General features: G+C 40.6%; 1 protein-coding gene across 1 annotated transcript in view; it reads left to right on the forward strand.

The window, feature by feature from the left end:
- ANO2 (anoctamin 2) overlaps positions 1-20,930 on the forward strand; it is a 123,800-nt gene extending 102,870 nt beyond the window's left edge. The window contains exons 20-25 of the mRNA XM_030263859.4: positions 3,460-3,608; positions 11,258-11,410; positions 11,519-11,571; positions 12,307-12,488; positions 17,653-17,758; positions 19,222-20,930. Of these exons, the coding sequence (XP_030119719.4) occupies positions 3,460-3,608; positions 11,258-11,410; positions 11,519-11,571; positions 12,307-12,488; positions 17,653-17,758; positions 19,222-19,497 (919 nt within the window). The 3' untranslated portion in view covers positions 19,498-20,930. The remainder of the gene's footprint in view (positions 1-3,459; positions 3,609-11,257; positions 11,411-11,518; positions 11,572-12,306; positions 12,489-17,652; positions 17,759-19,221) is intronic.
- Positions 20,931-22,246: the final 1,316 nt, after the last annotated feature.

Below are 22,246 nucleotides of genomic sequence, written 5' to 3' on the forward strand. Positions count from 1 at the left end.
GAAGGCTCAATTAAATCTTCTTGGGAGCCTTCTTTATTCCAGGATGAACAATCCCAAATGTACAGGCACTGAAGACACAAACACTTGTGCCAACAAAGTAATTTTCCTGCATCTATTCTCTTTCAACCTGCCCTCCGGATGACCCACCTCTATCCCATTCTCACTAACTCCACAAATTTCTCATTTTCCCCAAGTCATCACCATTCTTTCCCCTAGATCCCCCAAATCCAGCTGCTCCTTCTTACTGTATCAATAGAGAAACTATTGAATCATCTCTCTGATTTTTGAAAAGGAGCCTTCATCTAATCACCATGTGCTTACAGCCCAGCCAGGATCACTTGGAGCTTGATTTCTCTCTTTTCATCATGTTTTTTCTCAAAATCTCGAGGGTTATTGACAGGTGGGGCTGTAGTGATTTTATGCTCACTTCAGATGCTTGTTAATGTGCATAATGCAGTGCTTATTGGTTATACTGGGAATTACAATCAGCATAATTCAGCCATGTTCCCACCTCTTACCTAATACAATAATTTGGCGCCAATCCCCTGTGAGAAGCTGCAGTGTCATTTTTAACTGCTCTAGACACAGCCTGACAAAAACCTGGTAATTTTATTTCCTTCTCATCCTGCATTCATTCTTCTCACATGCTGTTCAGGATGGCTCCTTAAGGATGCACCTTGCTTTTTGACATTCCCTGGCAAAAGGAGCAGATATAATGGCTATTCTACAGCTCTGCAGTTTTCCCTCTTTGCCCAGACCTGTGTGGAATCATGAAACTTTGCTGCATGAGCCTTTTAAACACAAAGCTTCTGAGACATTCATCCTGAATGGGCAAACTTACCTCTTCCTTACTGTGGGGGCTGCCTGGCAGGAACAAATCAGAAGCTAAAAGAAATCTTTTTCTGTCAATTTTCTTTAAAAATGTTGATCTGGGTAATTAAGGAACAGGCTTCAAACAAAGGCATTTAAAAAGCATACTCAGTTTTAGCATCACAATCATAAGTACAGATAAAGGGTTCTGCAAAACTCATTTTCATTGCCCTATTGCTGCTAGCTGGAGAATAACACCCTACAAATCCCCCTTCTCTGTTCCTTTAACTTTCTGACACATTTCTGCTTGGTCTCAAACTTCACATGCTTGGATATGACACAAAGGTACTTTTTGGTTTTTGTGGAAAATTTGAAATAATTAGTTTGGCATGCTTTCAGTCAGTTGATCTTTCAAAAAAAAGCATAAAAGCATAAAAAGAAGCATACAGACACTTTTCAAAGCTGAACTCCAAATGGTTAAAGGTGCTGTTCATCATGCCTGGCTTAGAGATAACCAGATGAAAAATTTAAAATTATTCTGAGCAACTGAGCCCTGGATTTGGTGTGTTCCCAAATAAACATTAAAAACAACAACAATTGCTTTAGTTACTGGATTCTCGTGGGAGGTGTGTGTATGCATTAAACTCCAGAACTCCATTCTGTGGTGCTGTAGCTGAAGGATTAGGTCACACGTGCACAGATTTCACATCTAAACACACCCAAATTTTATCTCAGCTGCTGCTGTGACAGCGAGATCATCTTCACTCTCATCTGCCCACAGAAGTGTGAGGGACATTTATAGCTTGTATTATTTCATTGGAACAGAAATTAGCATTGTCTTGGACCTAGTGTTCACCATCCTCTGAGAGTCCCTCACATTAAGAAATTAATTGGGATATGTTGGAAGAGAATGCTTTGATTGTTTTAAATCCTGACCCAGCTTCCTACCCTCTGAATGCTACATCACCTTTGTCACAGCAAGTTCCCTTGGCTGTCATAAAGGCAGAGGGGGAGAAAGGAAATTTAGTGTCTTGAAATGGCTGAGTTTGCATGATGCAGGAGGTAAATGTCATTGTAAAGATTCATCTAATCCTGTCTCGTGACGCATTTTAAATTTACCCCCACCCTTTCATTAAAACTGTGCAATCTGAATGTCCTGGATGCCAGTAATGCCAAAGCACTGATGTTACCATCAGACTTGGGAGCTACATCTTCCTTCCGCCTCAAACAAAAGCAGGAGTGGTCCTGTTGTTTTTTGAAAGTTTATGATCCAGGATCTGAGAGGGCTTGATGCAATCTAGACCTGTTTAAAGCGTGTCTCCAATCCCAAATTCCTCCATACTGGTGATGAAATGGAATGGGTCCTGTAGACACTGGTAGGGGCAGAAATTTCTCAGTCACTGTGGGAACACAGTGATCCCATGGCTCAGTGTAAATTTGGGAATGAAGCAATAAACTCACATAGCAAAGCCTTTATTGTGTTTGCCAGCTTTTGTTCCTCAGCCTTGCCCTGCCACTGGAGCCAGGGTCCGGGAAAGTGGTTCTGCTTCCTTGGAGGTCCAAAGGAAAACCCCTTCTCCCAAATATTCCTGTATCCAGGCCACACACCTACAGTTCAAAGGGTTTATCACAAGCTGTGGGGGAAGATGTTGTGGGAGAGCCCTGCTTACACTATTGGCAAGACATCATTGGAATTAGTCTGGATTTCCACTCATGGCACATATTTGAAGAACTAAATAGTGCCGTATGTTTCTGTGGAAGATAAATATCATCTGCAAAATAAAGATATTCAATAAGTATAAATCTGGCTATTTTATGCTAATTCAACTGCATTTTGCTGACTTGATTGTGAAGAAATGCCTCATTCTGCTGTGGTTTTCCATGTGAATTTCTCAGTGTAAAATAGAAATTATTCATTTTACTCTAATTTATTTGTCATTGTCATTAAATTTGTATCCCCATTTCAGTGGTACAGTGTTTGATACTGCTTTTTCTAATGTCAGTATATTCTTGCACCCTCTTTGTTTGGAAATATCCCATAATTACAGAATGACCTGGGTTGGAAGGGACTTTGAAGCTCATCCAGTTCCAACTCCCTGCCATGGGCAGGGACACCTTCCACTTTCCCAGGCTGCTCAGAGCCCCATCCAACCTGGCACTGAACACTTCCAGGGATGGGGCAGCTGCAGCTTTTTTGGGCAACCCATGAACATCTGGTAATTTTTTTACATTAAAATTCTATTATACTGGAAGATCCCAATTTTTATATAGAGATAAAAGTGTGCGTGTAGTAAAAATGTGGAATGAAACACTACATTTTGTATTTTGTTAAAAGAGAGGTACTCACTATGTTGTTCTTGAGAGTACTAATTACTAATATTATTTAGATTCCAGGATCTTCAGAAAGATCCCCTTGGAATGTGCATCTAGAGAGAAAAAATATTATAAAGTACTGGATTCAACTCCAGTAGCTTGTACCTGTCAGTAAATAACATCTGAACTTTCCCAGGGTGATGTAAACTCCCTCTGTGATGCACCAAAGTAACACAGGATTCATTTTGTGTTGCTGTGCAAAGACTTGGGCCAAATCTTTTAGGGGAAAAAAAAAAAAAAAACAGTCTTGGTTCAATCTAAATTTTTGTTCCTCAGGAAGCTCAAGAAGCTCTTTAGGAAGCTGAAGGATGAAAGAACTGAGGTAAAGGAAATGGACACCAACCAATCCAAAGACCCTCAGCAGTGGGATCTCGACTACATCTTAGAACCTTTCACTGGGCTGACTCCAGAATACATGGAAATGAGTAAGTTTTCAGAATTTCCTTTCCCTTTCTGCAATAACCATGGCTTTACATAGGACTGCATGTCAGACGTGGTCATGACAGAGAGGGAGAAATACCCCAGCTTGCAGAAATTCCATGTGAAGCAGCAGGGCTATGAGACTACCATAGTGCAAACAGAGAAATGATGATGAATCCCAGTATCTGTTAATACTCCTGCTGCCAGATTCCAGTGTTCCCAGCTGAGGAAAGTGAATAGAAACCACTTGGCCACAGAATCAACAGCTATGGTTAGGAGGGAATCTCTGGAGATCAGCTGGTCCAACCTCCTGCTCAAAGCAGGGTCAGCTAGAGGATGTTGCTCAGAGACTTGTCCAGTTGGGTTTTGAGTATTTCCAGGGATGAAGACTCAACAACTTTTCCTGTATTTGATCACCCTTACACCACGGAATTTTTAATGTTTGAGTTGCACTCCCTACATTTCCATTGGTGTCGTGTGCCTCTTGTCCTTTCACTGGGTGCCCTTGAGAAGGTTTTAGCTGTGTGTCCTCTAACTGGCCACATGGCTAAAATGCCCTGAGCCTTTTTTTTTTTTCCTGTGGTACAGCAATCCCAGTGCTCTCAGCTTCTCCTTGTTCATGAGGTCCTCTCATCCCTTAACCATTTTAATGGCATGGATACACTGCCATGTATCCATGTTTTTCTCCTACTGGGGAGCACAGCCCTATCCCTGCCCCATGAGTAGACCCTGCAGAAGCAGGGAAGGAGAAAGCAGGAATGCTGTGGGTAGGGGAATAGAAAGGAGAGAAATAATCAAGGCAAACCCAAGCTTTAGGTCGCACAAGAATTCAGGGAGAAGCACAGTGGGCATCTGGAAAACCAGACATCAGTTAAATATTGAATGTGGCAACTCCTGTTTTAACACAAGTCACTATTTTCAAAATATCTAAAGGGGAACATATTTTATGGCGAAAATATTAAATACCATACGTGGTTTATCTCTCTGTACAGAAACAATCTTGGTTTGTAAATATAATTTATAATTGAATTTAAAATGAATACATTACAATTTATAGAATGGTGGATTTATGTAAATCTATAAATGTCTAAGTATATACAAGGTATTTTGCATGATGACAGATTTGGGGATGTCTTATTAAAATGTTTAGGATCCCAGCCTTGCCCTCTATAGTGCCATCAAGAATCCCTCACCTCCTATTTTCTCCCTGTCAATTGTTCCAGCTCACCTTAGGTCTGTGTTGTCACTGCTGTTACCTTATCCCCTTTTACACATTTTTTGTTGAAAAGGTATACTTTAGGACAGATTTTTTTTTCCATGAGTTACTTAAGCCCAAGATGATTTTTCTTCCTGTAAACTTTAAGCACGCCTCTTGGCAATCTTTGAAGTTGAACAATGGTAAAAAAACCCCACAGACATAATTTCTGTAATTTTTTTTTTTTTTTTTTGTATTTTTAGGCACAGGAATAACTCAGAAATATTTGTTTTTAACAACCCAAATTTCTTGGTTAGCTAGATCTAAGGACAAGGAGGACTAAAGTCTAAGGACTTTAGCTACCAGTAACAAATATATACTGGTGTGGTGTTTGTCAGCATTGCTTGGGTTTGCTGTCAGTGGCCTTGATTATGCTGTGTGAAAAGTGATGCTCCAATGATGTGAGCTTAAACATAATTTCCAAAATGCCAGATTTGTTTTAAGGGTTCATTTAATGCCACCTACTCAGAAAGGAAGCAGGTCAGTAGTCTGTTCTTCAATGAAGAAAGTGGAGTTTTAACTTCAGAGCACCTCTTGGAGCTCCCATGTTTAGCCATTTGTTATGCTGCTCCTTAGGGAACTGTTTGGGTTCTTTTAATTTTAGGAGCAAATTCTAGAAATTGCCAAGATGAGTCACTGAAATAAGTAGGTTCATGTGGTTTTTTGTGGGTTTTTTTTTTTTGTGGTTTTTTTTTGTTTGTTTGTTTGTTTTTAAGAAAGAAATGCAGAAGTACCACCACAGTATGTTAAGGTTTGGGGGTTCCTGTTCCAGGGAAGTGGTCCCAGCCCCAAGCCTGCCAAAGCTTGAGCAATGCTCTCAGGAATATGGTGGGATCCTTGTGCTGGAGTTGGATTTTGATGGCTCCCTTCCAACTTGGGATATTTGATGGTTCCCTTTGATGGTTCCCTTCCAACTCAGGATATTCTATGATTCTATTCCATGGCTCTGACTTGTATTATCAAGTTTTAAGCTGCTGATGTTATAAATCATTGGACATTAAGACTGTCATTTAGATGAGTCCCTTGTGCCAGGTTCATAAACTGTGATGAGCTCCTCCGCCTGCAGCCACTCAGGGGTGATTCAGGGAAAATGAACAGATGAATTATCGACCGAAACATTTCTTTACAAACAGGAGGATGAGCTTTCCAAGTGGAGAAGCCTCACAGTGTGCCAAGCTGTGGCCAGCCTGGGGGATTTGCAGACAAATGTGCAGCAGATGAAAGCCAAGCTGCACCTCCCCAGCCCCGGTTGCTGCCCTGGGTGCATGTCCCTGCTCTCAGCTGTCAGATCCAGTGCTCAGACCACCCACGCTGGCAGGAAGCACTTGGTGCAGCTCAGCACTGAACCTGCCAGCTGGGAATGTTGTCAAAGGCATCACGCTGCAAGAGGCAGCTCAACAGATTATTTATTTATTTCTCTAATTTTGAGCTGGGGACAGTGGGAAGGGAAGCAATGCAGAAGACCAGAGGAAGATTTTCTTTTCTCCTGAATTGCTTAAAAAGGCAGGGTTACTGGAATGCAAGGAGAGGTATGATATCAAGGAAAATAGAAAAATCTGGCTGTTGTTTCAGAACTTCTTTCTTAGTTTTCACACTGATTTACTCAGGCAACCCCCCTCAGGCATCAGTGGCAATCTGGAATGAAGCAGCTGAAGGAGGAATTGCAGATGGGGCTTGCTGCAGCCTTTGGGGTTCCCCCATGCAGATGGTGAAGGGGTTTCATGCAGAAGCAGGAAGATTATGTATCCAAGTGTGAGTAGTCACTACATTCAGGTTTGTCCTGCCAGGATGTTCCCACTTTTAAGGATGGGTGACATCCTCAGCTAATACTCTTGCCTCCAAGTCTATCATTCACTAGGCTGGACCCTAATCACAGGCAGTCCTTGCCTTTTTTATCCATATATCCAATCTCTTTTACTGATTTCTGTCAAAACCTGGAGTCTGGCCCACTGCCCACATGGCAAATCACACATTCTCTTTGCACTTTGTTATGAAGCAAACAAATCCCATTAAGGCAGCACTTCTGTGAGGGACAGGGCTTGGAGCAGTCTCAGGATGTGTTTTGCAGCATGATGCACCACAGGTAAAGGATAACTCCCCCACTTAAATTTTGGGATGCCCATTTCCAATCTGCTTTCATTTTTGTTCTTATTTCTTATTCTAACAATCCTGAAGCCTCAGAGAGACTTCCACTTTCTCACTCTCTTATCCCTGCCCTCACTTAAATCATGGTAGGTTCATAGAAATAGCAAGATTTACTGGTTATTTTTTAACCTCCTCTATTTTCCCATTTGGGAAAGGTGACTCTGTTCGCTGAAATTGGTTTCTGCAAAATATCAGTTATTCAAGTCCATGCCAACAAATTAGATTAGCTGTAAGAAGGAATTTTTTTTACAATGAGGATGGTAAAACACTGGCATAGGTTGCCCAGAAAGGTGGTGCATGCCCCATCCCTGGAAACATTCCAGGTGAGGTTGGATGAAGCTCTGAGCAACAGGATCTAGTTGAAAATCCCAGCTCATTGCACGAGTTTGGACTAGATGACATTTAAATTCCAGCCCAAATGATTCTATGGATAGCAAGATTAATTTTTTAGGGTGAAAGACTTTGAATCTGATTTCACCAGCAGACTCTGCTGAGCTTTTTTGTTGTGCAGGCTTGGCTGTCAACAGCACATCTGCACAAAGATTTGACATGCACCAGTGACATTTCTGATGACTGTTTATTTTGATATTATTAACTGACATATTCCTGCATTTCTTAGTGGAGACACTTGTAAAACGCTTGAGTGATCAGAAAATTTTGGTCAAGTAATCCCGAAACATAAATTGTCGCTGTCAACATGTGTCAAAATTGTCCTTAGCATTTCCTGCTTCCAAAACTGTGGAAAGGCTTTTGACCCAGGCCAATATACCATACCATGTGCATTCCCAAAGTAGGTAGCACGTACAGCAATTTCCTCTTCCACATGGCAGCAAGTCTGCAACGTGTGCAACTGGTCTGCAATGATAGAAGTTGGCAAGAAATCGATATTTAGAGTAGCAATAAATATTGCTAATGAAAGAAATTTTATTAAATTGTCTCCAAGAGCAAAATGATGCACATAAATGTCTGAAATTTATGTTTCCTTGAGAAGAAACTGAAATCAGCAATGATTTTCAGATTCCTATTACATTTGGTCTTGTCTTCTCTAGCCTAACCTCTCTAGGAATCTAAGCTTCATGTGGCAATTGATTAAAAACATTTTTCCTCAAGAAGTAATAATAAAAGGTTTCATCATCCAACTTCTGTTTAAAAACAATGGCACAAGGAGAAAATTACCAGATCCATGTTTGTAGCTACTGACTACTATAAGGATCAATCTGAGAGGTTTGGAAGGATTTCCCCTAAAGCAGGAAAAGCCATCAAAAAGGCAATGTGTGAGGCACAAAAAGAAAAAAAAAAACCACTGAAGAGAAGCCTGCATTTCTCTTTAATCTCTTTAATGAGGATGGTTTTGAAAATACCTTTGGTGGTTGTGTGTAGGCTTGTTGCATGCATTTATTACAGAAGAGTTATAAACTACACCTTTTCCTTAGTTTTTCAGCCTGGGTGTATATTGAAAATTTTCTTCCTAGGATTTGGAAAGCTGCTTAGCACAGAAGTGATTTTTCCACTGTTTAATTCCACTAACACATAAGCCTATGACAGATATTTTTGATAAAGAAGAGAGGGAAAAAAAACCAACCGAATTGTAAATAAATAAATACCTTGTCTTAGGTGAGGCTTTGAGGTAAAAGATACTTGGGTTACTCAACACCACTGAGTGTGCAAATCTCATAGAACAAGCGATCCACACCGCGGAAGGTTTTGTGCTGGGGACTGATTCTGTGTCCCTTACACAAGGCCAGCAGCCACCACTCTCCAGATCCATCATTTAAAAGCTTTGATTTGTGCTCTTAGAGGCCAGACTTGGAGGAGCAGGGTGCTGTTGGGCTGGGGTTCTGCTCAGACCCTGCACAGCTTCTGTGAAGAGTGGATTCTGAGGAGAGCTGTGACCTGAGACACTTCTTTGGATGCTGTTTGTCCTTCAGAGTTTTTGTCTCGGGCCCGAGGCTGGCTGAGGTGCTGCGGATGTGGCATCAGGTGTTATGAAAATCAAGGGCTGGCTCTGAGCCCTTGTCCTCTTTCCTGCTCACCTCAGACACTAAAGGCACCACCAGCATGTGTGTTGGGCTTTTCCCCTTGTCAAAAAGATGAAGGCTCTGTGTCAGTGACAGCACATCCAGAGTCCTGCTTGGATGCCCCAGGAGAAGATATTTCCCACGTTCCTGTCTTTCCACTATACGCAGCCTTCAATTGTTTTATTTCCCAGTTTGTGCCATGGGCCTGGGCAATGTTCATCTCTCATGGTAGGAAAAAATGAAACAGGAGGGGTGGCCAGAAGTCCAGCTCCTGGCACAGGTCTCTGTAGCCTTTTCCCTGTACATGGACATGTAATGAGCTTTGTGTGGAGACCTTGTGGAGTAAATGTGAACATAAAAAGGGTATTTAAGGGTTACTATCGAGTTTTTCAGGCAAAAAAAAAGGACATCTTTGCGTCAGCTGTCCTTGATGGAAGAGTGTGAGTGTCCTAAAAGTATTGTAAATATTTCCAGTGTGACCAGACAGGCATCCACAGAACTCCAGCATGCTGAGATGAGATTCCTTCTGGGATCTGGACAGAGATTCTTCTCTTTGTAATCTATTCAGGTTTGTTTCTAGAAACACTGATCACATTCAACAAATACCTGTGAATTGCTTAGATTGTTCAAAGACTCCTCTATTTAATGATTGTTTGCTAGTTTGTTGCACAAGGCCATCTAAATTCTGGGTTTGACTTTGGTATTGCTTTTCTTGCCTGCTTTTTGCATCATTTACACTTGCATAAGAAGGAGTTGAGAAGGTTGAAGAGATTTCAAGATGGCCACACAAACACTTCTGGCGCAGAGTTTTCTATGAAGACATATTTACACAATTATCCAGAAGTCCTTTGCATACCTTGAACATTTTTTCATAAACTTGAAAAAAAATTAAACCGCATTTTCCCAGACAATGAATGAAGGGGCTACAAGCAACATCAAAGCAAATGCGTGTGTGGTTTATTCTTAAAGCATTGCAAATATTTCCTTTTTTTTTTCCTTTTAATTTTATCTTTTTACAGAATCCTCCCAGCTGTATTCCTTCTAAATTCACTTAGAACCAAATAAGCATTTCACAGTTTTGGGGGACATTACTTTAACATCTGGTTTTATTTCCTTGTTAATTCCTTTTCCCGACTCTGAACATAAAATAGTCAGGAAAGTATGATTTCAAGGGTAGGAGGTTTGTATACTTTGAAAAAGCACCATTTTAGTTTATATACTTAATCTCAGAACAAAACAATAAGAATGAAACTCTAAAGATCATATAATTGATATACAGAGATTTTACTTTTGTGTGCAAATATATTGTTCCTGAGATTAGAAAGGGAAAATATCTGAGGACTTGTACACAATAAAAAGGTGTACGTGAGACAAGGTCCTGGGGGAAACTGTTTCAAGAGTTAGTTGTAGGTTGTGACAACAATGCTGAAGGAAAATATTTTGAAGTATAATATTGTGCTATGTACACAGAATATTGGGCTATTTTCTCAGAAAAGTGCAATTCCTGCCTCAATGGAGAGAGAACTTATACAGGGATTTGTCAAAAAAGAAGCCACAGTAAACAGGGCATTGAAACATAACAATACTTTTTCTATGCTAATATTTTTTTTTAATTCTGATATGTAGATTACAGTCAGATTTATAAGTTTAATATATTTTTAAAATATATGTTTATATAAAATTCACCTTTGTTTAGATTTAAAGAGGAGTATTTCTGAACTTGGACAGTATCAGTGACAAAAGGAGGGATGAAAGTTCTGCACAACACCACTGGCTCCTGCATCCACAGAGACACTTCTGTTCTTGCTTTTCACAGGCTGCCACCAAGTTTTTCAAAGGAAGCTGGGGAGAAATAGTGGCACCTTGTAGATTTTCTCCTTTTGCTTGATTGTGTGTGATTTTTCTTACAGGGAAAAGACAGGAAAGAAACAGCATGGACCAATCAGTTAATTACATATAAATGCAGAAAAATAGACTCTGAACCCTTTGTCCTTTATTAAATTTATTGTTTCCTTTGGTTTGTGCTTGTGCTAGCAGCTTGAAGCTTTATTGGAAACATTCATAAAGCATAGTGACAAACTTTTGTCTCTTCATAGCCCTACTCTGGGATATTTATTCCTGGGACCAAACTGGAAAGTGGAATTTTATGGGGTTGGTAACGCACAAAGCTCATCAACAATTTGCTGCTCCCTTCAGAAGCTATCAAAAACCATAATTTTTTTTTTTTCCTCCCCAGTTATCCAGTTTGGCTTTGTCACACTCTTTGTTGCCTCCTTCCCTCTGGCCCCTGTCTTTGCACTTCTGAACAACATCATCGAGGTTCGTCTTGATGCAAAAAAATTTGTTACTGAGCTGAGGAGGCCAGACACAGTGAGAGAAAAAGATATTGGTGAGTAATCAAAGAGAATTGCAGTGAAGATAAGACCAAAAATACAATTAAACAAAGAAGAAAATTTATAATGAGCCCATTAATAAGTTTTTTTTCTTTTACTTACAGGTATTTGGTATAACATCTTGAGTGGTATTGGAAAGCTTTCAGTGATTATTAATGTAAGTGTTTGGTACAGCCAGTTTCTAACCATGATTTTGGGAGCTTCTACTGTTCCTTCAGTGTAATTTAAAATTCTTTATAATTTATTGTTTACAGTTCCTTCAACATAATTTAAAAGCAGCATCTAATTTTCTCAGTTGCTCCAATACAACAGAATACAGATATATTATGTTTATTGTGCTGTATGTACTCCCTAAGTAAAATTTTCCTCTATATGCTTTAAGATAAAAAATCTCATGCCCTAGGACTTTAATCATAATAGTTTCTAGTGGGTTTTTACCCTACAGATCAGAATACCTTCAAGGTCATGGAATAATACCAGAGATATTAAAGGTATCAAAGCCCTTTAGAAAGGGAGGTGATTTTCACTACTGAAGGGAGAACTTGTGGAGAGGTGTTTTTTAAACTAGTGATAAACCTCCTAGTGGCTCCAGTGATCAAAACAATTGGAGCAATGTACAGTCCATTAATTGCTTTTGCTACTTCCCTAGCTGAGCCTTCCCTTGGAGAGACAGAGCAGGTTACTGTGCAAATATTCTGTACCAATTCTGGCCATATAACTCCCCCTTCATTCTGTACTAATTCTAACCATATAACTCTCCCTTCACCACCACTCTAAATTTACCTGAACATGAAATTTTTCTCCTGAATTACTTAACCTGGAGACACAGATTCACAATGCTGTTGTTTGCTTGTTTGTTTTTTGTTTGTTTGTTTGTTTTTCCATCTCTCAGGCTTTTGTCATTGCTGTCACCTCCGATTTCATCCCACGCCTTATGTATCAATATGCATACAGCCAGAATGGAACCATGCATGGCTTCATCAATCACACCCTCTCATACTTCAATGTCAGCCAGCTCAAGGCTGGGACACAGCCAGAAAACTCCCTGTTTGTTCAGGAGGTTTCATTCTGCAGGTAAGGTACTTATAAGGGCAGTTTGCACAGTCGAGGGAACTTTCTTGGCTCTTATGTAATTTTTCAAAGTGGGAATTGATAAAATTCACTTATTTGGCCACATATTCAGCAATATTCATGTGCCTTTGAAAATGTGGTAATTTGGAAGTTCTGCTTTATATTTTCACTGTGTTACAAAGTCTTTAAAAGGGTTTTTTTTTCAGGGCATTAAATGGCAAAATAAACAATTTATACAGACTTGATCCACAGAAAGAAGCAAACTAACACTTTCTTTGCTGAAAGATACAGCTTTAATTAAAAATAATGATTTTTTTTTTTAATGGACACCCAGTAATTAGAACCAGGCTTTTGCTGTCTTTATTAAATTCAGTCCTTACTTGCTGAGATATCAATTTTCAATATAATATGCCCATCCTTAGAACCTGCACCAGTCACCATGTACTTGTCTGCTATTTCAGATACATCTTTTTTTCAGATACATCTTTTCTGATTGGGTAAACAAGGCTCCACTTCATTTAAAATATGTTCCAAACACCAGATACCTATAGATTAGTTCCAGTTTGCATGAGAAATCACTAATGTGGGTCCAGCTTTCAAAGTAACTTGGTATTTTTATAATAATATGCAGAAATTCAAAAAGGTGGTTTAAGGAATTACAACCCCCAGCCTGTCTCCCCTTCCTTCTTCTCGCTTGAAATCCCCCTGTGCTTGGTCTTGGCAATGGCACAAAATTATTATAAAAGTTCCTCTTCCATTTATTTAAAGATAGCCTGAATGTAGAGTGATTTTCCTTGCTTTGATTTGCAATATATTTCAGTGATTTTAAGTGGGGTATATATCTTGCCCAACTATAACCCACAAAATGACACCCCCCAGTTTCTTCACTGGAAGCTGGGAGAGAAATCTGTCCCTGTCACTCTGGCAGTGCTGTTGGGATTGCCTTTGGGAGGAACCTACCTTCTCACCTTGACTACAGCACAGGATAGATGAATGCACTCCTAACTTTTAATCAACTTATAAGCATATGAGCTCTGCAATTCCCCATTTCTGCTGCTGGGACTTGTTTATTAGCAAAGTATTCCCTATTAGAGTATGCAGCATCTCTGGACTTTCAGATTATAAGTCTATGAAATGCTTTTCCACTCTCACTCTAGCACATTTTAATTTTTCATCCCTAAATTCGCATGTGTGTTCCTTCAACAAGCATCTTGATCCACTTCACTGTGATTTTGCTCCTTTCACTATGCTTCACTATACCTTGTTCCATCCACTGGCCTCTGTTTGTAGACGTTTAAGTGCTGGTATGTTTGGAAATATGTTCATTAACAACAGGGTTAAAGGCACTCCTCACATTAGTTTGGTCATAAACAGACAAATACTCAACAGAGCCCAAATACAGGGAGGAGGGAATTATCTACACTGTGTTCAAAAGTGGTCCCTTCCTGATGACACCCTCTAAGAGACTGAGAAGAGGACAAAAATTAATGTTTGACCACGTGTTAGTCTGACTGAGACAGAACTATGGGAACATTTCTCTTATCAGGAAACAATTGGGAAAATATGTCAGCATCCACAAACACTGTTTCTCATTATCATCTGCCTCATTTGAATCTTATCAAAATCTCAGCTTTGGACAGAACTATCACTCTGATAAAGTACAGGGTCTCTAACTGGCGTCCCAAGAGACAGGCAACCACACGCTGCCCCTCGAGCTGGAAATAAAATCTGTATTTCTGTTTCTGGCAAATGCATTGGGAACAAACTGACCTCTCTTATTCTTAGATTTCTGTGACCTCTGGAGATAAATGTGGTTGTAATGGGGCTGCATTTTTCTCCTTACGGGCATTGCCAGAGATTAAGGTATCTTAAAAATAACCGTAACAGGCCAGAAACAACTCTGAACATACAGAATACATTCTTCAAATATTTAGAGCAGCATTTTCTGCAGTGCTGTGAACTCTTTGGCACTGCTTCCAAATAAAGGTTGCAGCAAAGCTGTTCTGATGCACAGCATTAGTTGTAATTTTACTTTTTTTTCTTTCAGGGAAAAATGGCATTTGAATAGCTGAAGTCAGATTAGAAGCAAATCTTGCTAAGATATGGGGTATTTTTATTGGTTTTTCCCTTTTAATCCTTGTAGCCTTGTATGATGATGGAGTACACACAAACCTACTGGTCACACTGAAAAAAGGAAGCAGCAGATATGGAGTCATTCAAGGGACTTTTCCTTTAGCATGGGTCTGCTGCAACATTCAGCAACTTTATAAAGTGTCTTTGAATTTATTTTCTTAATGTTATGGGATTCATCTCATCTATTCCTAATTATCAGTATTGGATGCTAACATTTTTCCCTGACTAATTTTTTTATACTCCTGCGCTACTGCTTCTGTGATTATGGATGTTTTCTCCAATTTCTTCTCAAGGCCAGCTGAAGAAGGAAATTAAACAGATTAGTTTATTTGGACTGATTTGAAATTCCACCTATATACAAAGTTAGAATTTTTTTTACCAGTCTTTCCCCCCCCCAATAAAATTCTGAAATACATTTACATCTTTGTCTTAGCTCTGGCTCCAATTCTCTCCACCCAGCTTCCCCTCCCCTACAATTCTCTACTTTCAGTGTACATTTTTCTATTGTTCCTTATAACTTTTTTGTGCTCTATTCTTCAACCATGTTGACCACTTCATATTCTTGTCCTTTTTCAGTGGAATTACAGTTGCTTGCTATTTTGGAAACACAATGGTCTTTGCAGCACTGGTTGGTTGCTGTTCCTACCATACCTGCTGAATCAAATATTTTAAGAGTGAAGCATTGAAGAGGTGAGGGAATCAGAGAGTCATGGAATATCTTGAGTAGGAAGGGACCCACAAGGGTCATCAAGTCCTGACCCTGTACAGAAGACACCAAAAAGCACACCTGAGAGTATTGTCCAGATGCTTCTTTAGCTGAAAAGATGGTCTTTGTAAAAAAGACCTACCTGTAGAATCTAGGGGTTAGAAAAGGCCCTTTGCAGTCCCATGTGCCAGAGAATAATTAAAAAAAGGAGGTGGGGAGGAGACCCAGCTCCCTCATCTATAGCTCTGGCAACATTTTTCTTCGCCATAAATCATTTGCTAGTGTTCTGTTGAGTGTAGGTTCAGGCATCACAAGCAGTGTGATTCCCAGCTGAACCAGGTGAAATTTCCAAGGTGTCTGATGTCCTGCAACACTTACATAGTCTGTGAAGCTCAAAATGCATTAAATGGAATACCCACCACAGTTGGTGACACTTCCAGGTGAACCTGGGCTCCGTTTCAAGACTGAGATTGATTTATAGTGGTCAGCAAAGTCCACAAGAATCTCAGTTGCTTTCCTTGGCTTTGATGTTCAAGCAGATTAAGTTCAAGGGAACTGACTTTGACCCTTGATGCAGCATTTGTATAGATGTGAGCAACATGTGGAAGTCCACAATATCCAGAAAAGTACCAGAAGGAGGATCTGGCAGTGCAGGAGCAGCACAAGAATTGTAAGAAAGGACCTCTGCATGCACTGCTGAGCAAAACCATCCAGGGGCTAACACAGCCCAGGGAGTTTTTCCCTAAATTAACACAGCACCCAATTTAAAGTAGTTTTCTCCTCCCTGTGGGCTGTACCTTGTGTCCTTTGTCTCCAGAAGCTGCAGCACAGAATGACATCCAGCATTCCAGACTCAGTTTCTTGGGGGTAGGGAGCAGCAGGATGTAGGGGATGTGTGGACTGCAAATGTGTAGTTTAACATGTAAAACCATGTGGGTAGAACCTGAAGGTAATTTTGGCAAGCACACCTGCAAACTGAAGCTGACAGATTTTATATATGAACCTTCTCCATTATCCCCCAATGGAGGCTTTTGCACAGTCTAATGAATCTTACTGTCAGGACAGGTTTTGTGGTATTCAAAACAGATTTTCCCTTTCTTAATTTCATCCCATTACTCCTAGTCAAACACTGGGAACAGCAGTAAATTATTCCTTCCAGTCCTAAGGGCACAATTTGCACATGGTTATCATGTCCAACTGGGGCTGTTACTTACCAAAGTGGAGCAATGCATGTGCTGCTCTTTAATCTTCCCGATGAGTCAGTCTCCTCAGCCCTTGTACTGTTCTCCTGAACTACCTTCAATTTGTTGCTATCTTTTTCTTTGGTTTCCCTTTTTTTTTTTTTTTAATCTTCCACTCCCCTCTGGAATCTGCACAGCCAAATGGCTGAATGCAGCAATCCAGGTGTGGATTCACCTGGGCTGTTCAGAGGAAGGCTAATTTCCCACCCCAGCACCATTGTGACTTTGGGTGATACACCCACAAGTCATACACTGTCCTGCTGCCATATTTCAAACTTGTGCTAACTTGCTAGCCTCTGCAAGCTCCAGGCTATTTCCACTTTCAAACACTGTCCCTTCAAATGTTTTATTTTTAATTATTTTCCATTTCCCCATATTATTCTCATTGTGTTTCCTGTCTCCATTTCTTTTTGCTTTCTGTGTTTCCTGCTATTTGCAAAACTTTCCAATTTAGGAGCATCTGTGATTTTTATTAGCTTGTTGTTTATTTCCAAATGATTGATGATAATACTAAAAGCAACAGTCTTTACACCAAACCACTAAGGCTCTGTTTTATCCTGTCCAAGGCTAGACAGTTAATTTAGGAAGTGCCTTCCCCATGGCTCCCCCTTTCGTTAATGAAAAGACAGGAATCACTAAAGCATGTCGCATTTTAAGTGAGCTGAATTATTCCATAAATTAATTAAGTTTTAGGTGAAATGAATGCAGGTTTATCTCCTTCAGTCTGAAAATGCCTTGGACTATCTCTCTGCTTTAATTTCAGCATTTTATTCCCTGTACATTGATGTAAATTTACATTAAAAAAATAAAGGGGACTTCTGTCAATCCTCTAAAATTTGGATATTTCCAATGTTAAAACAATGTTCTGATTTTGGTTACAACTGTGAAAACCAGACTAAGTGTGTTAAATTCAGTGGAGGTAGTCCAGCTCTAATTCTGAAGCTGTATTTCATAATAAGGGTTGAAGTAAGAACATCTGGAGGATTTGATTCTTTGGGTTTTGTGACTGGAAAATCACATTAATCACAGCAATTGGTGCTGGAGGAAATTGCTGGAACTGTGATAACTGAGCTGTCTCCATCTCCAGGTTCAAAGACTACAGAGAACCACCTTGGTCCCCACACCAGTATGAGTTTTCTAAGCAGTACTGGGCGGTCTTGTCAGCTCGCTTGGCTTTTGTGATTCTATTTCAGGTAAGTCTGCTGAGTTGCTTCACTTTCAGGCACAGAAATATCATCATAGGTGAATCCAAAATGTGTGTTCCAAAGCAGCCCTTGTCCAACAGACATGGAAAGCAAGACCCACAGCTTCCTTAGCCTTTAGCATTAGCATTGATCCCCAAAATGCCCCAGGCTTTTAAATGTTTAAGTGGATTTTGTCAACTTTTACACTCTCTGTGGTACCACTTGTAAAAACACATAAATGCTATGTAAGCTTGTTAACTACTGTTCTTTACCCAAAGCAAGAAATAGACAGAAGTATTAAATCCTCCAAGGTTTTTTGCTACTTGGTTGAATGGAGCACAGTAAACTGTCCCCAGTGTGAGGGTTTCATTAGCAAGGGATTTGCTATCGTGTCTTGCCTTTCCAATGGCTTCCTTTTACCCTCCTCCATGATCTGGGATCCTTCCACAACCAAATTGGGCCCATCTGTCTTTTTCAAATCTGCCTTTATTTTGTCCCCACCTGGCAATTGCTCCCAAGAGTTTCTGTGAATCTTGCCTGGTTTGTATTGCCCTCTTCTGATTCTTTGCCATTCCTTCAGTAATTTTCCACCACTGGCTGCAAAGCTCTTGAAAGGAACTGGTTCTTCTGGGCTTCAAACCCTCTGCCTGCTCTGCCAGAGAACATTCCCTGGTTAATTAGCTCCATTGTCTCGGACGGGGACAGAGAGTTCATGCTAGCAGCCCTGTCAGCAAACTGCCCTCACACATTTCCAGGCATTACACAACACAACAGTCTCAAAGCATCATCATGGCAATGCAAACCCCTGAAGCATTGCTTATCTATGGATTTCACAAGCAAGCAAAACCTTTTGCCCAGTCTGCTTCCTGCTTGATGTTATGAGCAGCACCTGCAATCACCTTGACACCTCAGGTTTGGGGTTTTGGCTTGCACACTGTGGTAGTGTAAAAAACAATCCTGCTTCTCAGCAGGCAGAAGGATTTGAGGACAGAATGGCCATGAAGGTTGTCTGCTGCATGCTCAGGCCACACTGGAAACACACAGGTATCTTTGCTTTGTGTTTCAGAGTTTTGGATGGTATTGGAGGATGTCCTTATATTAATGGATTCTGAACTCAGTATCAAGGAATTGGATATTGAGAACTATGCACCTTTGGATGCCTGTAAAGAATAATGTTGATTTAGCTACTAAGGCCATGGATTATTTGATGATTCCATGTCCTTTCCTATTTCAAACCTTCCTGAAGCATGTGTTTAATTCAGTCTCTACATTGTGCTGTGCACAGCACTGTAGCTGTGCACAAACTTGAGCTGTTTCTTGAAATAAAGCCTTAATCAACTGCTTACTACCACACACCACCAGCAAAATGTGTTTGACATCTGTCTCATAGCTATAACAAAGGTTTGGTTTTGCTCCAGTGTGAGTATTTTGGATTTTTCATGCTCGCTTCACATCTGTTGCTGTGCTTGCAGAACCTGGTGATGTTCCTCAGTGTTCTGGTTGACTGGATGATCCCTGACATTCCCAAGGACATCAGTGAACAGATCAAAAAGGAGAAGACCATGCTTGTTGACTTCTTCCTGAAGGAAGAGCACGAGAAGCTGGAGCTGATCGAGAGCTTCATGGCACGCGACAAGCGGAAGCGCAGGAGCAAAGGCAGGAGGAGCAGGGCCGCCAGCTTCTCCCAGTGCCACCGCAGCCCCAAGGGCAGCTCCAGCTCCTTCAGCTCCCAGCACACCGTGGTGTGACTCCCGAGGGAATGGAACAGCCTGTGCTTGCCTCTGCTTGCTGCCTGATGTGATTCTGCGCCTCAACAAGGGAGGGAGAGAAGGGACAGGAAGAAAAGGAGGCTCTTTTGCTTCCTTAGGATCTCCAGATGTGAGGGGCTCTGTTACAATTGAACAGCATTTCCAGATTTTGTCAGTGCGAGATTGGGGCTATACTGGGGCTGTGGCTGGTTCCTGTGGTGACAATGCATGCAAGTTGGGGAGGCATGCAGGAATTTTCCTGGCAGGAATTCCCCTGGCAGCCATCCCTCCTCTTGCAGGGGCTCCTGCTTTAGTCTCCATCCTTGGGCAGGTTGGGTTGACCTTGGAGAAGGACTGACCATGGAGAAGTGCACACACCTGATGGTCCCATTGGCTGTAGCTGCCAGTAGAGGGTTTGCATACATGTGGAGCCTCGAGGAGTCTTTGTGCCTTCCTAACCTACGCTGCCACAGGGTGCCACCTCTGGAGGGCACACAGGGCTCTGGGAGATGTGGGAAGAGAAGAAATTTAAATCACTGGGCACTTGCATCTATGGATATATTGTTCTTTGCTTAGCAGGAGCTGGAATGCATGTGCTGGTGAGCAGGGAGGCCATCAGAATGGCTGAAGGTCTTTGGCAACCATTGTCCTGAACAAAAAACTAAAAACCAAACCTTGCATGTTGGATTCTCCTCTCATTCAGTCTTGGAATTCAGCCAGTGTCAAGAAGAATCATGACACTGAACCACCAGTGCAAAGCTGAGGAGTGAGAATGGAATCGAGCCCTGGAAATCATGTGGCATCTCCATGTACACTGCATAGAAAGTAACAAAAATTGCTGCTGTTGTGATTTACTGTAAAGTAATATATTTTGCAGAATTGCATTTCACAGGAAGATATACATATTCACTAACCAAGCTACAAGCATTTAAGGAATAACTTTTCTCTGTCATGAATGAAAAATTTTCTTAAAAAATCTGTTTCTTTTCCTGTTGATTTTGTCTCTAACTCAGCTTGAAATTCAGAGTCTGGACAAAAGGTTTTTTCTTCTCATTTTGTCTTCTCAACAATACTTTCAAAATCAGAAAAAATACAAACCAAAAGAAATACTTCATCCTCAGCCATTCTACTCAGGATTGCTCTTTAACATAATAATCTTATTTTATATATTTCTGAAGCCTAAGATTTTACTAATGTCTTAAATGAAAAGATTTTTCTCTGTGACAACTTTTGGTACATAATGAGAGGTGCAAAAATAATTTCTTTTTTCATTAAGTGCCCAAATTAAGGCACATCAAAATGGGAGAACTGTTTCAGGGTGGCTGAAATGAAAAAAACAAATTTTTGGAGTTTCATTTTTAAAATTTACTTTTGGGTTATTTATTCCTTCCACATAGAAATGGAATTTGAAACTGTAATGTCATCTGGAATAAAATTGCAAATGTTTAACTTTCTTGAAAAAAAATGTCAGTCCTCTCCAAATATTTTCCTCTTCTTCCCTGTCAAAACTCCTTGTTTTGTTCTGTTTTAATTTTGTTATGTGATTGAATGATTTGTTTGTTTGTTTGTTTGCTTTTTAAGTCTTTGGCTCCCTCATGGAAACCTGTGACACAGCTGAGACATAACTTTTGATTTCCCCCCCTAAGCTCAACATTTAAATGAGGGAACTGTATCTCCTCAAAAAGAAATTGTCTCATTTTACTTTCAAAAGGCCAGCAAAACCCTGTCGGGGATTCCATGGTCTAATGTATTAAGATAGTCAATATTAATGATATCTATTCCCTCTTTAACACCAAGGGGATGCTCTGCCAGTGGACCTGGGGATTTGAAACTGTTGGGGCTTTGGAAGTATCTATGTTTGTTTTATGCAACCCTATTTTTTTGAAATTCAGTCAATTCTCTTCACTCCAAAAAGCCTCTGATGGGGAGAAATTATGCTTTTAAACAGTAGAAATATCAATCTTATTTGTCATAATTCTTCCTCTCCTTTTTCCAGGAATGCAGGAGGGTGTGCAGAAATGGATTTAAAAGGGAGCTGCATGCAGGTTGCACGGCGATGAAGGATATTCAGAATTAAGGGTTTCCTTAAAATAGCACCATTTTGTACATTTTGTACACCCTCCCTCCACCCAGGAAATACCTTTTTAAAAACTCTGAGTCACTCCAAAGCAGTCAGAAAAATGTTATCCCAAAGTCGAGTGCATTAGGCTGCTGTTACACAGGATTTCCATAACAAGCAACCAAAATGCTTGCTGTGGTCCAAAAATGATAAAGTTTTTCTAGATTTCCTGGCACAAGGAACCAGAGAAGGCAGCAGATGTACACTGATGCTCTGCAAGTTCTCCTGAGGTCACCCAAACAAGGCTGGGAAAGAGGCACGGCAGCAATCCTGGCTGATCTCCAGATGGGATCTCCTCTGATATCACAAACAGGACAGGCAGCTCAGTTATCTTTATCTCTGATACGCTCACTGTTTCCCCCTTAAACTTGAGAGTTTCATTCACTGAGGATTCCTGCACGTTTGGTACCTGACTCAGGTGCACTCCCTGAGGATTGCACCCTTTGTTGCATTTCTATGGCAAACTCTGGATTCTCCTGACACCGCTTCCCATCAGCTGCTGTAATTGTAGATCACTGATCAGGTATTCGGCCATTCTCAGGTTCCAGCTTATCTTTTTTGGACAAAGCCAGACTTTATCTGCCCCTTTTTTATCAGCAGGACAATTGTAAGTCTACCCACAGAGCTCCC

This window comes from Taeniopygia guttata, chromosome 1A (assembly GCF_048771995.1).
Source record: "Taeniopygia guttata chromosome 1A, bTaeGut7.mat, whole genome shotgun sequence".
Lineage (NCBI taxonomy): Eukaryota > Metazoa > Chordata > Aves > Passeriformes > Estrildidae > Taeniopygia > Taeniopygia guttata.